The sequence below is a fragment of the Entelurus aequoreus genome, linkage group LG07 (assembly GCF_033978785.1).
Source record: "Entelurus aequoreus isolate RoL-2023_Sb linkage group LG07, RoL_Eaeq_v1.1, whole genome shotgun sequence".
Lineage (NCBI taxonomy): Eukaryota > Metazoa > Chordata > Actinopteri > Syngnathiformes > Syngnathidae > Entelurus > Entelurus aequoreus.
The window spans coordinates 13228745-13246778 of NC_084737.1; the positions used below are offsets into that span (position 1 = coordinate 13228745).

Below are 18034 nucleotides of genomic sequence, written 5' to 3' on the forward strand. Positions count from 1 at the left end.
GATAAAATAGATACCGTCCTCTCCTCTGCTGTGACATAATTCTGTTGTGGCATCTTTTCCCAGAAAAGATCGGCTTCATCACAATTAAAACGTGATGTGGCTACTTACTGTGCTGTTGTCATGCTTGTGAATACTACGAATGTGCTCCTCGTAAAAAGTAATTTTTATAACTCCACAGCAGTTCTCTCCTTCTTTCCACGCTGGTTTGTTGAGTTTTTGGGACTCTTATTGAGTTAGAAAAATGCACAAAACTTCTCAAAAAGGCGAAAAAACTAAGAAAAGTTACCGTATTTTCCGCACTATAAGGCGCACCTAAAAACCTCCAATTTTCTCAAAAGCTGACAGTGCGCCTTATAATCCGGTGCGCCTTATACATGGACCAATATTGAGCCACAACAGGTCTCGCAACTACAGTAAGCAGCCGCCGACTTAATTTTCCCCCGTAGAAGAAGAAGCGCGCAGTGCATGCTGGGATATACACTACTGTTCAAAAGTTTGGGGCCACCCAAACAATTTTGTGGAATAGCCGTCATTTCTAAGAACAAGAATAGACTGTCGAGTTTCAGATGAAAGTTCTCTTTTTCTGGCCATTTTGAGCGCTTAATTGACCCCACAAATGTGATGCTCCAGAAACTCAATCTGCTCAAAGGAAGGTCAGTTTTGTAGCTTCTGTAACGAGCTAAACTGTTTTCAGATGTGTGAACATGATTGCACAAGGGTTTTCTAATCATCAATTAGCCTTCTGAGCCAATGAGCAAACACATTGTACCATTAGAACACTGGAGTGATAGTTGCAGGAAATGGGCCTCTATACACCTATGTAGATATTGCACCAAAAACCAGACATTTGCAGCTAGAATAGTCATTTACCACATTAGCAATGTATAGAGTGTATTTCTTTAAAGTTAAGACTAGTTTAAAGTTATCTTCATTGAAAAGTACAGTGCTTTTTCTTCAAAAATAAGGACATTTCAATGTGACCCCAAACTTTTGAACGGTAGTGTATGACTGCGCGAGGCGTGCCGTTTCATTTCCATTTGTGTGTTTTTGTAAAGACCCCAAAATGGCTCCTATTAAGAGACCTGCTTACGACGCAGAGTTTAAACTCAAGGCGATCAGTCACGCAGTAGAACATGGGAATAGAGCAGCAGCGAGAGAATTTAACTAACGAAAGTGGAGGAAGCAACAAGATGACCTGTGCCAAGTAAAGAAGACTAAACAGAGTTTCAGAGGGAACAAAGCGAGATGGCTACACAGTGTTTCCCATAAACTGCCTAGATACCTGTGGCGGTGGGGGCATGGCTATTGGCGTGGTCACCATGACATCATCGAGTAATTTGCATAATTTACTAAAATGATATGATTTTCTCTAAAAAGGCTCAAAAAATGTATACTAACTAATTAATAATAACAGTTTTGTTTTAAACGTCCATCCATCCATCCATCCATTTTATAATATAATTACAACACTTTATGTACATATTTAAAAGATTAAAGTACCAATGATTGTCACACACACACTAGATGTGGTGAAATTTGTCCTCTGCATTTGTCCCATCCCCTTGGGGAGCAGTGGGCAGCAGCGGCGCCGCGCCCGGGAATCATTTTGGTGATTTAACTCCCAACTCCAACCCTTTGTTGCTGAGTGCCAAGCAGGGAGGTTATGGGTCCCATTTTTATAGTCTTTGGTATGACTCGGCTGGGATTTGAACTCCAACCTACCGGTCTGCCCTGAGTTTCGGTATATAGAGATTTGAACAATAAGTTATTCACTGAAATATATTTATTAATTGTGGTTCTTAAAAAAAATATATCTTATAAAATATAAAAGCTAAAATGTCTCTTAAAGCTCTGCCCCTTTAATTAGTGCATACTAAATAATTTAACTTTAGCCTACTACTACAACCATATTATTTACCAGCAACATAAAGTGAAACAGAGGCAGAGGTGTCCTGCCACAGTCAGTAAAAAATAAACAGAAAACAGTAGTGGTCAAATACAAATAAGGCAACAAGAGAAGTATCCTACACTTCTCTTTTGTAAAGTAAATCTGAACAGCCTATATGGGCATCTACGGTACATCAACTATATGATTTGCCTGAGAAGCTGGACAGGACAAAAAAATAAATAAATATTTTTTTATTTGTGGCGGACGTAATTCTTTCGTGGCGGGCCGCCACAAATAAATGAATGTGTGGGAAACACTGGCTACAGTTGGAGGACAAACTCGAACAGTGGGTTGTTGAACAAAGAGCAGAAAGTAGAAGTGTCAGTACAATCACTAATCGAATGAACGCAACAGCGCTAGCAAGCGAACTTAACATTAATGATTTTAAAGGCGGTGCTTCTTGGTGCTTTCGGTTTATGAAAAGACGTAATCTCTCCATCCGCACACGAACTACTGTTTCACAGCAACTGCCAAAAGACTACCACGAAAAGCTGGCCACTTTCCGCGCATATTGCAAAAACAAGATTGCTGAAAAAAAGATCCGGCCAGAGCACATCATCAACGTGGACGAGGTTCCACTCACCTTTGATATTCCTGTGAACCGCACGGTGGATAAAACGGGAGCACGTACGGTAAATGTTCGCACCACTGACCTATCTGACTGTTTTGTTGACATTCCCTTTAGCGCAGCTCCATCTAATGGATGCATAATGTAACCCCAGCCTCTACTGTAGCATCTATTCTATGCGCCTTATAATGCGGTGCGCCTTATATATGCACAACGTTTTAAAATAGGCCATTCATTGAAGGTCCGCCTTATTATCCGGTGCGCCTTATAGTGCGGAAAATACGGTACACGTGCTGGAATGTTGAGACGTGACTTCTCCTGCACAGCAAGTGAAGTTTTCATGCCTGCAGGCGCATGAATTAAGCATTCATCTACAGCAGGCTTGGGCAATTATTTTGACTCGGGGGGGGGGGCAAATTTAGAGGAAAAAAATGTGTCTGGGGGCCGGTATATCTATTTTTAGGAACACTACTGTGTTTCCCACACATTCATTTATTTGTGGCGGCCCGCCACGAAAGAATTACGTCCGCCACAAATAAAATTAAAAAAATAAATTAAAAAAATAAAAAATATTTTATTTTATTTATTTTTTTATTTTTTTTGTCCTGTCCAGCTTCTCAGGCAAATGATATAGTTGATGTAGATGCCCATATAGGCTGTTCAGATTTACTTTACAAAAGAGAAGAGTAGGATACTTCTCTTGTTGCTTTATTTGTATTTGACCACTACTGTTTTCTGTTTATTTGTTACTGACTGTGGCAGGACACCTCTGCCTCTGTTTCACTTTATGTTGCTGGTAAATAATATGGTTGTAGTAGTAGGCTAAAGTTAAATTATTTAGTATGCACTAATTAAGAGGGCAGAGCTTTAAGAGACATTTTAGCTTTTATATTTTATAAGATATATTTTTTGTAAGAACCACAATTAATAAATATATTTCAGTGAATAACTTATTGTTCAAATCTGTATATAAATATGTACATAAAGTGTTGTAATTATATTGTCAAATGGATGGATGGATGGACGTTTAAAACAAAACTGTTATTATTAATTAGTAAGTATACATTTTTTGAGCCTTTTTAGAGAAAATCATATCATTGTAGTAAATTATGCAAATTACTCAATGATGTCATGGTGACCACGCCCATAGTCACACCCCCACCGCCACAGGTATCTTGGCAGTTTATGGGAAACACTGCACTAATACAAAAACTCACAATAATGTCTGATCGAATGCTAAAAACGTTAAGACAGATCGCCTTAAAAAACTGAATGGAATTTCACTTTTTTTTTTTACTGAATGAGACTCCCAGAATATAAATGAAAATAAAGAATGTGGGACTTACAATATTAACTATGAAGGATAAAACACTGAATATTGACAACGTATGAACGTCACACCCCCTCTCAATCGACATATTTTACAATCAAGCGAAACGCAACAAAAATGCAACAAACACAGCAAAATATGAATGCGAAGGGTAAAAAATAAACCCACCTACGATCTGATACATCACTAAGCTTTAAAACTTTGTTGTAAAAATCTCCTTCCGCGTCTGTCCCTGACACCCAGGCTGGCTGCTCTGGAAACACTCTGTGGAAACACTCCCCACCCACATTCCTTGGTACCTCGTCTGAGCTGCTGTGATTACCATAGTAACTAGTATATCATGCAAAAGGCCAGATTCCATCCATTAAAATACTTTGTGTAAAAGTCTCTCTGCTACGAGGGTTCTCCTGAGTCCGATAGATCTTCGTGAGCCCGGTAGACAGTTTGAATACAGTCTTTTTATTTTCATTTAACAGTCTGGATTGCTTTTCAGCAGTCTTTCTCAGACGTGTTGATGCGTGCGCTCTCGGTGCGTGTGTCTCTCTCCAACTCCCAACTCCGTGTCTCGTCCCGGATGCTGCTAATAAAGGCGACAGGACCTGGGCCATCTACTCACCTGTCGCTGTCTTCCGTGGCAGGCCCGCAGGCAACGCCCCCCTTCACACTTTGTATAGTCATACTTGCCAACCCTCCCGTTTTTAGCGGGAGACCCCCGGTATTCAGCGCCTCTCCCGATAACCTCCCGGCAGAAATTTTCTCCCGACAAACTCCCGGTATTCAGCCAGAGCTGGAGGCCACGCCCCCTCCAGCTCAATGCGGACCTGAGTGGAGACAGCCTGTTCTCACGTCCGCTTTCCCACAATATAAACAGCTTGCCTGCCCAATGACGTCATAACATCTACGGCTTTTAGAGAGTAGAGTGCACAACTGCGCACACAACAAGGAGACAAAGCAGAAGAACGAGGAAGTTACAGACATGGCGACGCCGTCGACGAGCAAGATGAAGAAATACGCTTGCAAGTTCCAAAACGAATGGAAACAAGAATTTCAGTTCATCCAGGACAGTTCGAAGGGGAAGGAGTATGTTGCCTGTACATTTTGTAAAACAGACTTCTCCATTGAACACAGTGGCCGAGTCATGAACGGAGGAGAAGTTAAACAGGACAATACTGCCATCTACTGGATAGCCCCCGGAACACTGAAAATCAAGTATTTATTTTATTTATATGTATAATAAAATAAATATATATACATATATATATAGCTAGAATTCACTGAGTCGTCAAGTATTTCATACATATATATATATATGTATATATATATATATATATATATATATATATATATATATATATATATATATATATATATATATATATATATATATATATATATATATATATACATATACATATACATATACATATATATATATACCTGTATATGAAATACTTGAGTTGGTGAATTCTAGCTGTAAATATACTCCCCTATTAACCACGCCCTTAACCACGCCCCCGCCCCACCCCGACCGCGCCCATTCACCCCCCACCTCCCGGTATCGGAGGTCTCAAGGTTGGCAAGTATGTGTATAGTTCAAGACTTACGGTCATTTGAAAACATCACTGCACATCATAATGGCAGCTACCGTTTCCATCCTAAAGATCTAAAAAATTTGGGGGGGAATGTCCGGCGGTCCAGATGCGGCCACCGCGCCTTAACTTGCCCAGGTCTGGTCTACAGAGACGTGATACACGTGCAAATGCATAAATGGCTTCATCCAAAAGTTCGTAAATCGAAAAGTTTGCATATTAAAGGGGTTTGTAAATCAAGGTTCCACTGTAGTACATCTGTTTTAAGTGCAATGGATTAAACAGCCAACAGAGGGAGCCAAAGTAAATGAGTTTGTAAAGGGAATAGATTATGGTTATAAAACAGGAGAATGATAATCCTGGTTATTTAACACTGTGCAAAAATGTAAACATGATTCAAGAGATTATCCATGGTCCAACAATGGTATTAGAACTTCTTGTGAATTGTGCAGCATTATTGAAGACTTAGGGTGCGGCAGGCAGCAGCAAAGAGAAAATAAATGCAGTCATTCCACACCTGAATAAAAAGTAACGCCTAAAACAAACAATGTTAAATTACAACCCTCACCTGTCCCTGACCACCATCTCAATGCGGGTCTCGGCCGCAGCCTTCAGGGCCTTGTGGGACTTATCCACGCTCCAGCCGGCGCAGTTCTGCCCGTTGACCTGAAGTACCTGGTCGCCAAAGCGCAGGCCGGCCAAGGCAGCGGGGGAGTTGGCCTGTACCAGCTGAACAAACACTCCCTGCGATAAGGAAAGGAGGAACAAGAAGAGTTAGAATAACAAGGAGAAACAATAAGAAAGAGTAAAAAAAAAGGGATACGACAAGGATATTTGAATATACAGGCTCAACTTGACGCCATGCCACATTTATTTATTTATATATTTACTAGGTACAGCCTCTATTTCTGACAACATTGATTGAAATAGGTGCCACACCTCAAATAAACTATATTTGCATCAAATAAATGAATACATTAATTAATAAATGAACTGGACATCTTTACCACGTCAAACTACGTGGCATCTGTAAAGCTGACATTCATGGTCGAGTTAGTACTACACAAAGGCCCTGTTACAATGCACATCAAAACTGATTTATTTGCCCTCAAGTGACACGGATCAGATTTTTTTGCCAGTCGAAACACTCCAAAGTGCTTCAAATCTGATATTGAAAATACATACATACATACAGTTGTGCTCATAAGTTTACATACCCTGGGAGAATTTATGATTTCCTGGCCATATTTCAGAGAATATGAATGATAACACAAAAACCTTTCTTCCACTCATGCTTAATGGTTGTGTGAAGCTATTTATTGGCAAACAACTGTTTACTCTTTTTAAATCAAAATGACCCAAATGACCCTGATCAAAAGTTTACATACCCCAGTGACTTTGACCTGATAACATGCACAAAAGTTGACACAAACCGGTTTGAATGGCTAATTAAGGTTCCAATTCTCACCTGTGACATGTTTGTTTGTAATTAATGTGTGTGTATAAAAGGTCAGTGAGTTTCTGGGCTTCTGACAGACCATTGCATCTTTCATCCAGTGCTGCACAGATGTTTCTGGATTCTGAGACATGGGGAAGGCAAAATAAATGTCAAAGGATCTGCGAGAAAAGGTAATTGAACTGCATAAAACAGGAAAGGGGTATAAAAAGATATCCAAGGAATTGAGAATGCCAATCAGCAGTGTTCAAACGCTGATTAAGAAGTGGAAAATGAGGGATTCAGGTAGACCAGCAAAGATTTCAGCCACAACTGCCAGGAAAATTGTTCGAGATGCAAAGAAAAATCCACAAATAACTTCAGCTGAAACACAGGACTCTCTGAAAAATTGTGGTGTGGCTGTTTCAAGATGCACAATAAGGAGGCACTTGAACAAAAATGGGCTGCATGGTCAAGTCGCCAGAAGAAAGCAATTTCTGCGCAAATGTCACAAAGTATCCCGCTTACATTACGCCAAACAGCACAGAGACAAGCCTCAAAACTTCTGGAACAAAGTAATTTGGACTGATGGCTTTCTTCTGGCATCTCGAACAATTTTCCTGGCTGTTGTGGCTGAAATCTTTGCTGGTCTAACCGAATCCCTCATTTTCCACTTGTTAATCAGCGTTTCAACACTGCTGATTGGCATTCTCAATTCCTTGAATATATTTTTTATACCCCTTTCCTGTTTTATGCAGTTCATTTACCTTTTCTCGCAGATCCTTTGACAATTCTTTTGCCTTCCCTATGACTCAGAATCCAGAAACATCTGTGCAGCACTGGATGAAAGATGCAATGATCTGTCAGAAGCCCAGAAACTCACTGAGCTTTTATACACACACATTAATTACAAACAAACATGTCACAGGTGAGGATTGGAACCTTGATTAGCCATTCAAACCTGTTTGTGTCAACTTTTGTGCATGTTATCAGATCGAAGTCACTGGGGTATGTAAACTTTTGATCAGGGTCATTTGGGTACTTTCTTTTGTCATTTTGATTTAAAAAGAGTAAACAGTTGTTTGCCAATAAATAGCTTCACACAACCATTAAGCATGAGTGGAAGAAAGGTTTTTGTGTTATCATTCATATTCTCTAAAGAATGGCCAAGAAATCATAAATTCTCCCAGGGTACGTAAACTTATAAGCACAACTGTACACACATACATACATACATACATGCATAACAACCGCTGCACCCTCGCTGTCTTCTACTCTGTGCAGTTAAGCAAAACAACTCCCGAGGTCCTTATATAAGAAGGTCCGGTTTTCTTGGTGTCCCTCCAAGGATGAGCTAAGTGTTCGTGTAACCCAGGGGTGTCAAAGTCAAATGGACGGAGGGCCAAATAAAAAATTTAGCTACAAGCCGAGGGCCGGACTGTTCGAATGTTCATTGAAAATTTTTTAAATGACGCATATAGTCTAGTGAACCTAATTGAACCTACTGAAAACCTAACAAATATATTCCAATATGATCAGATAAATAAAGCAATATTTTCTTATGGCTCTGTCAGTAATCTTTAATTTTCAACAGACACAAAAGACAAATTTCCTTTATATAAAAATCCCCATAACATGAACATTAAATGAAAGAAACCGGTATTCAAGGCACCATCAGTAGCCTATATTTTCTATTTTAGCAAAAGTGGGCTAAATTTACTTCAAAGAAAAAAACAATAATAGCAATTTTCTATCATCCACTCAACTGAAATATTTTTAAAATATAATTAAATTGAAATACAATAAAATAAAGTGCAAAAATCTATAAATCAAAAACAACACTTTGTTTAAGGAGAAGTAACATGCAGTGAAAACAAATATTAAACTTTAACTTTTAAACTTGAATTGAGTAAAAACTCTAAATATGTGATTGCACAGTAATGTTCACATTAAACCCCCCTCCTCCCTCCGTGGGAGGGAGGCGAGTTGGGTGCCCGAAACCCCCCGCTGGTTTCGGCCCGCCCCTTGGCGCGCGTGGCACGGCGGGCTCCGCGACCCGACGGCTGGCCCTCGTGGCTTGACGGCGGGCGCGTCCCGACGGGCCGCGCGTAGGGGTCAAACGCAGAAGTCTCAGGGCCTCGTGGTGAGGGGGTGGCCTGCGGGTTTCGGCCCGCTTGACCCCCCCGCTCCGCTTGGCGCGCGCGGCACATGACGGGTTCCGCCACCGACGCTCGGGCTGCAGCCTGACGGTGGTGCGGGCCCGGCGGTGACGCGCGGTTTGGGGAAACAAAGCAGAAGTCTCAGGGCCTCGGGGCCGGGTTTCGGCCCGCCCCCTTGGCGCGCGTGGCACGGCGGGCTCCGCGACTGACGGCCGGGCTGCAGCCCTTCGGCCGGCAGGCGCGTCCCGGCGGGCCGCTCGCCCCCTTTCGGAACCTTGGACCGGCATCCGCTTGGTGCGTGTAAAAGATCTGCGGTCTGCGGGCCGGTTCTAATAATAAATCAAGATCATCCCAAGGGCCGTAAAAAACCTTCTCGCGGGCCGGATATGGCCCGCGGGCCTTGACTCTGACATATGTGGTGTAACCCGACACCAGATCAATAATTCAGCGTGTGGAGGAATCAAAGAGCGAAGATACACTGACTCACGTTGTCAATGGCCCTGAGGCGCAGTCCAACCTTGCCGTCCTGGTCCTTGCACAGGATGATTTCCCGCAGCCCTTGGCGGACCTCGGCCCTCCTGATGCCGACGTCGGAGCCCGTAATAGGACACACCATCCCCGCCACACCTGAGTAGGAGGGCACCGCCACTTGCTGAAAGGGAAAGGAAAGTTTAGACATTCAAATTCAGCAAAAGGACTGTTGAATCACACGCAGGTGTCCAACGTGGGAGAAATTAATATTTTCTATCTCCTCCTCCATCACTTCAGCTTTTTTTTTGCCTTTGACTAAATTTCTATCGGAATGAAAAACACGATTGTGGAGGTGACCAAATGGTGAAGAGCACAGATTTTTTTCCATGTGAGGGTGATGTGGAACACACACACACACACATGCACACCCACACAACCATACAAACACAAACACGCACACACACCACAGACAGAAGGCAGTGAAGACATCACACCCTCCCACTAAGTGCTCCAAGCCTTCATAACACAATCGCCACGCCGTGTTCTCATAGACAAGCAGCTCAAAGCTCTTATCCTTTGCCTAAAAACAGTTTTTCTTTTCATCCAGTTGCTTGGTTTGAAATGAGAGCATCCTCACAGGTGTTTAATAAAGTATGTTTTAGGAGAAAGAAAACACCAGAGGTTTTTCAGAACCTTGACTGCGTTAAAATTGCTAATAACATTATTATGTTAAACGAAAATGAGAATGTATTTATTTTTTCAAATTAGGAATGTTCTGATCGATTATATATATATATATATATATATATATGTATATATATATATATATATATATATATATATATATATATATATATATATATATATATATATATATACACTACCGTTCAAAAGTTTGGGGTCACCCAAACAATTTTGTGGAATAGCCTTCATTTCTAAGAACAAGAATAGACTGTCGAGTTTCAGATGAAAGTTCTCTTTTTCTGGCCATTTTTAGCGTTTAATTGACCTTACAAATGTGATGCTCCAGAAACTCAATCTGCTCAAAGGAAGGTCAGTTTTGTAGCTTCTGTAACGAGCTAAACTGTTTTCAGATGTGTGAACATGATTGCACAAGGGTTTTCTAATCATCAATTAGCCTTCTGAGCCAATGAGCAAACACATTGTACCATTAGAACACTGGAGTGATAGTTTCTGGAAATGGGCCTCTATACACCTATGTAGATATTGCACCAAAAACCAGACATTTGCAGCTAGAATAGTCATTTACCACATTAGCAATGTATAGAGTGTATTTCTTTAAAGTTAAGACTAGTTTAAAATTATCTTTATTGAAAAGTACAGTGCTTTTCCTTCAAAAATAAGGACATTTCAATGTGACCCCAAACTTTTGAACGGTAGTGTATATATATATATATATATATATATATACACACACCGTATTTTTCGGAGTATAAGTCGCACCGGAGTATAAGTCGCACCTGCCGAAAATGCATAATAAAGAAGGAAAAAACATATATAAGTCACACTGGAGTAGAAGTCGCATTTTTGGGGGGAATTTATTTGATAAAACCCAACACCAAGAATAGACATTTGAAAGGCAATTTAAAATAAATAACCAACTGAGAACGTGCCTGGTATGTTAACGTAACATATTATGGTAAGAGTCATTCAAATAACTAGAACATATAGAACATGCTATACATTTACCAAACAATCTGTCACTCCTGATCGCTAAATCCGATGAAATCTTATACGTCTAGTCTCTTGCGTGAATGAGCTAAATAATATTATTTGATATTGTACAGTAATGTGTTAATCATTTCACTCATAAGTCGCTCCGAGTATAAGTCGCACCCCCGGCCAAACTATGAAAAAAACTGCAACTTATAGTCCGAAAAATACGGTATATATGTATAGGACGATTTTCCAAAAAAAAGTACATAATCCTCATTGCCGATTAATCCCTATTAATACTAATCACAAACACGGATCCCTCTATCTGACAATGTTTTTATTTTGAATCCCCCGGCTGACACGGGGTCCGCAGGAAATCGTGTATCTCCATACAAAGCGTGGAACGTTCCCCTAAACTAATAAAAATCACCTCCATTATGGCAATTTAACTGCATTTCAAAGTAGGGCTGCGACTAACGATTATTTTGATAGTCGATGAGTCACTGATTCATTTTCATTTTTTTATTTATTTATTTATTTCAGGCAATGACATAAAAAAGTACAAAGTTGACAACACATGATAATATAAATTAATATAGTGCAAAAGGTCATGTATAGTATGTAATGCATGATTGTCCAGTTTTGCCTGAAAGGGAGTGGGAAGAAGATAATTGATTTAATCCCACCCCCAGTTCTCCATTCAGTGATTATTCACATAAATTTCACTCTTACTTTGTTCAAGGATTATAATACAGATGATGTATCATAGTGGCATTACCACAGGTAACAATAATTATAACACTGTAACAATAATTTGTATCAACAATGTAGGAACAATGAATATAGCAATAATGGTAATAGACAACATAGCAATAATGGTAAGGAAACATTGAGCACATGTTAACACTTTGAGACAGAGTACAGCAGCAGGTCAATTTAAAGACCCTCATCTCTATATTTGAACCAGACCCCATGTTTGTATAATAGTTTAAATTGATTAATAGTTTGGCATTGCTTGTGTTAACAATTAGTCAACTAATCGGATAATAACATGTACACATATTTAATGGCTGTAATTTTTCCATCGATGTGCTTACTAACAACAAAGTTGACTAATTCATTCATAAATATTTATTTATACTAGAGATGTCCGATATCGGCCTGCCGATATTATCGGCCGATAAATGCTTTAAAATGTAATATCGGAAATTATCTGTATCGTTTTTTTTGTTTGGTTTTTTTTTGTTATTTAATCAACATAAAAAAACACAAGATACACTTACAATTAGTGCACCAACCCCCAAAACCTCCCTCCCCCATTTACACTCATTCACACAAAAGGGTTGTTTCTTTCTGTTATTAATATTCTGGTTCCTACATTATACATCAATATATATCAACACAGTCTGCAAGGGATACAGTCCGTAAGCACACATGATTGTGCGTGCTGCTGGTCCACTAATAGTACTAACCTTTAACAGTTAATTTTACTCATTTTCATTAATTACTCGTTTCTATGTAACTGTTTTTATATTGTTTTACTTTCTTTTTTATTCAAGAAAGTGTTTTTAAATTTTATTTTATAAATATTTTTAAAAAGGACCTTATCTTCACCATACCTGGTTGTCCAAATTAGGCATAATAACGTGTTAATTCCACGACTGTATATATTGGTATCGGTTGATATCGGTATCGGTAATTAAGAGTTGGGCAATATCGGAATATCGGATATCGGCAAAAAGCCATTATCGGAAATCACTAATTTATACTGTAACTGTGCTGCTCATTAAACCGTTACAAAAATGTAAATGATTATTAAAATGTTGTCCATTTAAAAGAAAGGAAAGGCAAAGTGCTAAAAAAAAAACAATACACCAGCAATGAAACAAACAAAAAGACACAATATCTAACTTCCCCAAAATGAAAAGGAATTTTGTGATGTTTAAAAAGCTGCACACTGGTATTTTGACTATTGATTGAGTCTTTGCAGTTTGAGCACTCTAATAGACTTTATGTGTAGAATTCTGTCTTTGATTAATCCCTAAAATGTTGGCTTAAAATGTCTCTATGTGTTTGTTAAAGTGCCTTTTTCACGGCATTGCAAATTGCCGCTGCTTTAAAGCGTGCTTGCATTGATGTAGACAAAGTTTAGGTGGCTGACTTTTGGCTAAAATGGTTATTTTAGGTTATTTTTCACACAACTTCTAGCCATGAAGAAGCTAATAGTACTCTTACTTGAGGCTGTGAACACATCCTCCCTCCAGATGTCCGACATCATGTCTCCGCTTTAAATGCTCGCGTGTCACAGTTGTACTGCCATAAAAACAAGGTCCGCCTTGCAAAATGAGCATGGTACCGTATTTTCCAGACCATAGGGCGCACCAGATTATAAGGCACTCTGCCGATAAGCGGGTTTAGTCAGGTCTATTGTTTTTATTTTTTTTTCCTAAATGTAAAATACTTCCTTGTGGTCTACATAACATGTAATGGTGGTTCTTTGGTCAAAATGTTGCATGGATGATGTTTTACAGATCATCTTCAAGTCGCTTTCTGACAGTCGCTTCAGGATGCGCCGTTTTGTGGGCGGTCTTATTTACGTGGCTCACCTTCAACAGCGTCTTCTCGCCATCATCTTTGTTGTAGCGGTGTAGCGTGCGAGGACGTGAGTGGAAGAAGTGTCAAAAGATGGAGCTAACTGTTTTAATGACATTCAGACTTTACTTCAATCAATAACGGAGCAGCATCTCCTCATCCGTGGCTCAATAGTGGAATAACAACGCCGGAAATGTGTCCCATGAAAAACCGTCCGACCGAACTCTCTAATAACTAAAGTTCCTTGGGCGAATAATGTAAACTCACTACACCGGTATGTTTTAGCGCTTTCATGGCGAGTTTACTGACAGATATAACTTTACACTACTTTATATTAGAAATGGCAACAGCGGAGGATGAATGTCCCATAACAAGAAGATAGATAAAAATAAGAAGCTTATCGACTACGGTGTCGGCACAGACTACAAAGGCGGACGATTTATGCAGATCCCAAATACAGATCAGCAGGTACCAGAAGGTAAGAAAAGTTGCTTTTGTATAATATTGCGAAACAAAACGCCGGATAATATGTCTTACCTTATACACACACCATAATAATACTCCTATGTTGAAGCAGAGTACAATCCTTCAAGCTGTGCGGCTTTATAGCTTACCAAAGTCCTACTAAAACATTTTGATAGATTTTTGAGCACCGTGTGTAATATTTTATACTTTCAATGGAACATATTACATTTTGGTGTTGTTTAGTTGAGTCATATTGCAGTCTACACGTATCTCTTATGTGTGACTGCCATCTACTGGTCACACTTATCATTTCACCATGTACCAAATAAAATAGCTTCGAGGTCGGTAAGCACAACCAAAATTATTCCGTACATTAGGCGCATCGGGTTATAAGGCGCACTGTCGAGTTTTGAGAAATGAAAGGATTTTAAGTGCGACTTATAGTCCGAAAAATACGGTATTCATGTTTTTAACAAGAACTAGAGGATATACCGATACTACAGTGATTAGGTCCATGTTTTTATTTCCTTAAAAACTTTTTTTTTCTTGTTTTTGCTCATGTTTACAATGTAAACTAAAAAATAATTCCCTGGAAACAGTAGAACTGGGAGGGCTAAAACCAAAGGATGTAAATGAGTATGTGTCCCGTGAAAAACCGTCCGACCGGAACTCTCTAATAACTAAAGTTCCTTGGGTGAATAATGTAAACTCACTACACGGGTATGTTTTAGCGCTTTCGTGGCGAGTTTACTGACCGATATGAGTAAGAATTTTACACTACTTTATATTAGAAATGGCAACAGTGGAGGATGAATGTCCCATAACAAGAAGATGGAGAAAAAGAAGAAGCTTATCGACTACGGACTACAAAGGCGGACACGCGCAATTTTTCAGGATTTATGCAGATCCTAAATACAGATCAGTAGGTACCAGAAGGTAAGAAAAGTTGCTTTTGCATATTGCGAAACAAAACGCCGGATAATATGTCTTACCTTATAAACACACCATAATAATACTCGTATGTTGAAGTTGTTCATAACTTATCAAAGTCGTACTAAAACATTTTGATACATTTTTGAGCGCCGTGTGTGATGTTCTACATTTTCAATGGAATATATATAATTTTGGTGTTGTTTACTTGAGTCATATTGCCATCATAGTGGAGCCTACACTTATCTCTTATGTGTGACTGCCATCTACTGGTCACACTTATCATTACGCCATGTACCAAATAAAATAGCTTCGAGGTGGGTAAGCTCAACCAAACTTAATTAGACGCACCGGGTTAGAAGGCGCACTGTCTAATTTTGAGGGGGAAAAAAGGATTTTAAGTGTGCCTTATAGTCCGGAAAATACGGTGAGTTAACTTGTGAGCTGTGGTGTATGTATAGCATATATTTGGGCCGTGCTTTTTCACGTACATTGTTGGCCACGGGCAGCAAGGACAGGTTTTGCTGCACCTCATCACTGTTGAGGCTCAGACCCATGTACTCTCCCAGCTCCTCCAGGTTAGGGTACAAGCCTGAACAGAAAGGATTAGAATGTTGACACAATCATTAAAAAAAAATATTGTTGCAGTTTGAGACACTTGAGCAATATTTACCACATTTAACTTTTCAAAGACATTGACAGGAATGAACGGTACACTGTCAGTTTATACAAGGGAAATCCACAACTAGAATGTTGTTTCAAAAAACAGCATAATCTTGATTAGGGTCGAAATAATTTATTTTATTCCATTTCATAATAATTAATGTTTTTTTTCCATTTTTCTGTGTATTTTTAAATAGTTAAAAAAATAATCACTTTTAGTATTGAACAATGATCATCAGAAATAGGTTTATTTGTTATGTTGAAGAAAATACGTTGATGAATGCGGTTTTAAAATGCCATTCATCAACTTGGATAGAGCAAGTTCCTTTTGCCTGCCAGTAAAACTAACTCCTCCCACACTTCCTCTTCATTCCTCCTCTCTCGTTATTATCCCTTTGAGTCCCAACACAACAGCCAGGGCCGGTATCCATGGCGACCATCAGCTAGTAGACATTTAAAAACAACAAAAGAAAGCCCAAATCTCACGAGAAAGAGTGAAAGGAGAGAAGTTAGACACATTTGGGTCTTTTCTACTCGCTGACTTGATGAGGATGATAGTAAAAAAAAAAAAGATTACATGATGCTATTTTTGATGCAATCACAACAAACATTTGCAAAGTAGAACACAAGAGATGTGTTTATCAGAGCTATGGTGGAACCTGTAAGGCACGGGAAGCCAAAGAAAAAGCTTAGGTCAGGACATTTGAATACGGAGTTTCTCTTGTCTCCTTACACCTAAAACATTGCCCACGGAAATCCGACTTTTATTTATCCGAAAGCACGTTGTCCTTGGTTGTCTGGTTGCACAGTGGCCGATCGTAAGAGACTATAAATGATAAATAAATGGGTTATAGTTGTATAGCGCTTTTCTACCTTCAAGGTACTCAAAGCGCTTTGACAGTATTTCCACATTCACCCATACATTCACACACTGATGGCGGGAGCTGCCATGCAAGGCGCTAACTAGCAGCAAGGGTGAAGTGTCTTGCCCAAGGACACAACGGACGTGACTAGGATGGTAGAAGGTGGGGATTGAACCCCAGTAACAAGCAACCCTCCGATTGCTGGCACGGCCACTCTACCAACTTCGCCACGCCGTCCCCTACACACGCCTACACAGCGTTATATCAACCAGATGGTCATCCCCAGCGCTACAGTAGGTGTCTCACCAGAGACAAGGTGATCATAAAAGACGACTTTCATGCTAACCATCATTTATCCATTCCATAGTCTAATTCCACATACAGATATATAAGTGCATTAAATTCTTTTTTTTCCCTAAAATTGTATTTTCCCTCTCCTGTTGAGAAGAATTGTTGCATATTTGTAGGTAACCTGTGTTAGATCTGTACATTACAATATGTTGGATTTTATAAACAAATAATTTGTGTTCCCTGTAGCCAGCTTTATGGTGTATCCTAATTTAGTGGTACAAGAAATAAATGAATATATATATATATATATATATATATATATATATATATATATATATATATATATATATATATATATATATATATATATATATATATATATATATATATATATATATATATATATATATATATATATATGGGCTGTGAATCTTTGGGTGTCCCACGATTCGATTCAAAATCGATTCTTGGGGTCCCGATTCGATTCAAAATCGATTTTTTTTCAATTCAACACGATTCTCGATTCAAAAACTTATTATTTTTTTTAAATGAAAACAATACACAACAATACCATAATAATGCAATACAATTTCAAAACCAAACCCGACCCAGCAACATTCAGAATAGCAATAAACAGAGCAATTGAAGACACACAAACATGACACGGAACAATCTAAAAGTAGTGAAACAAAAATGAATATTATCAACAACAGTATCAATATTAGTAACAATTTCAACATAGCAGTGATTAAAAATCCCACATTGATATTATCATTACAAACATTAATAAAAAAAAAATAAAAAAAAAAAGAACAGTAGTGTCACAGTGGCTTACACTTGCATCGGATCTCATAAACTAAATGTCTAATGATAATGTCAATGAGGGATTTTTAATCACTGCTATGTTGAAATTGTAACTAATATTGATACTGTTGTTGATAATATTCATTTTTGTTTCACTACTTTTGGTTTGTTCTGTGTCGTGTTTGTGTCTCCTCTCAATTGCTCTGTTTATTGCAGTTCTGAGTGTTGCTGGGTCGGGTTTGGTTTTGG

The 18034-nt window shown here is 38.9% G+C and overlaps 1 protein-coding gene across 1 annotated transcript in view; it reads right to left on the minus strand.

Annotated features, from left to right (window-relative positions):
- The window catches only part of sdcbp2 (syndecan binding protein (syntenin) 2), a 52540-nt gene that overhangs the window by 8649 nt on the left and 25857 nt on the right, over positions 1-18034 (minus strand). Inside the window, exons 4-6 of the mRNA XM_062052598.1 lie at positions 15656-15756; positions 9517-9681; positions 6004-6179 (exon numbers count right to left, since the gene is read on the minus strand). Of these exons, the coding sequence (XP_061908582.1) occupies positions 6004-6179; positions 9517-9681; positions 15656-15756 (442 nt within the window). The remainder of the gene's footprint in view (positions 1-6003; positions 6180-9516; positions 9682-15655; positions 15757-18034) is intronic.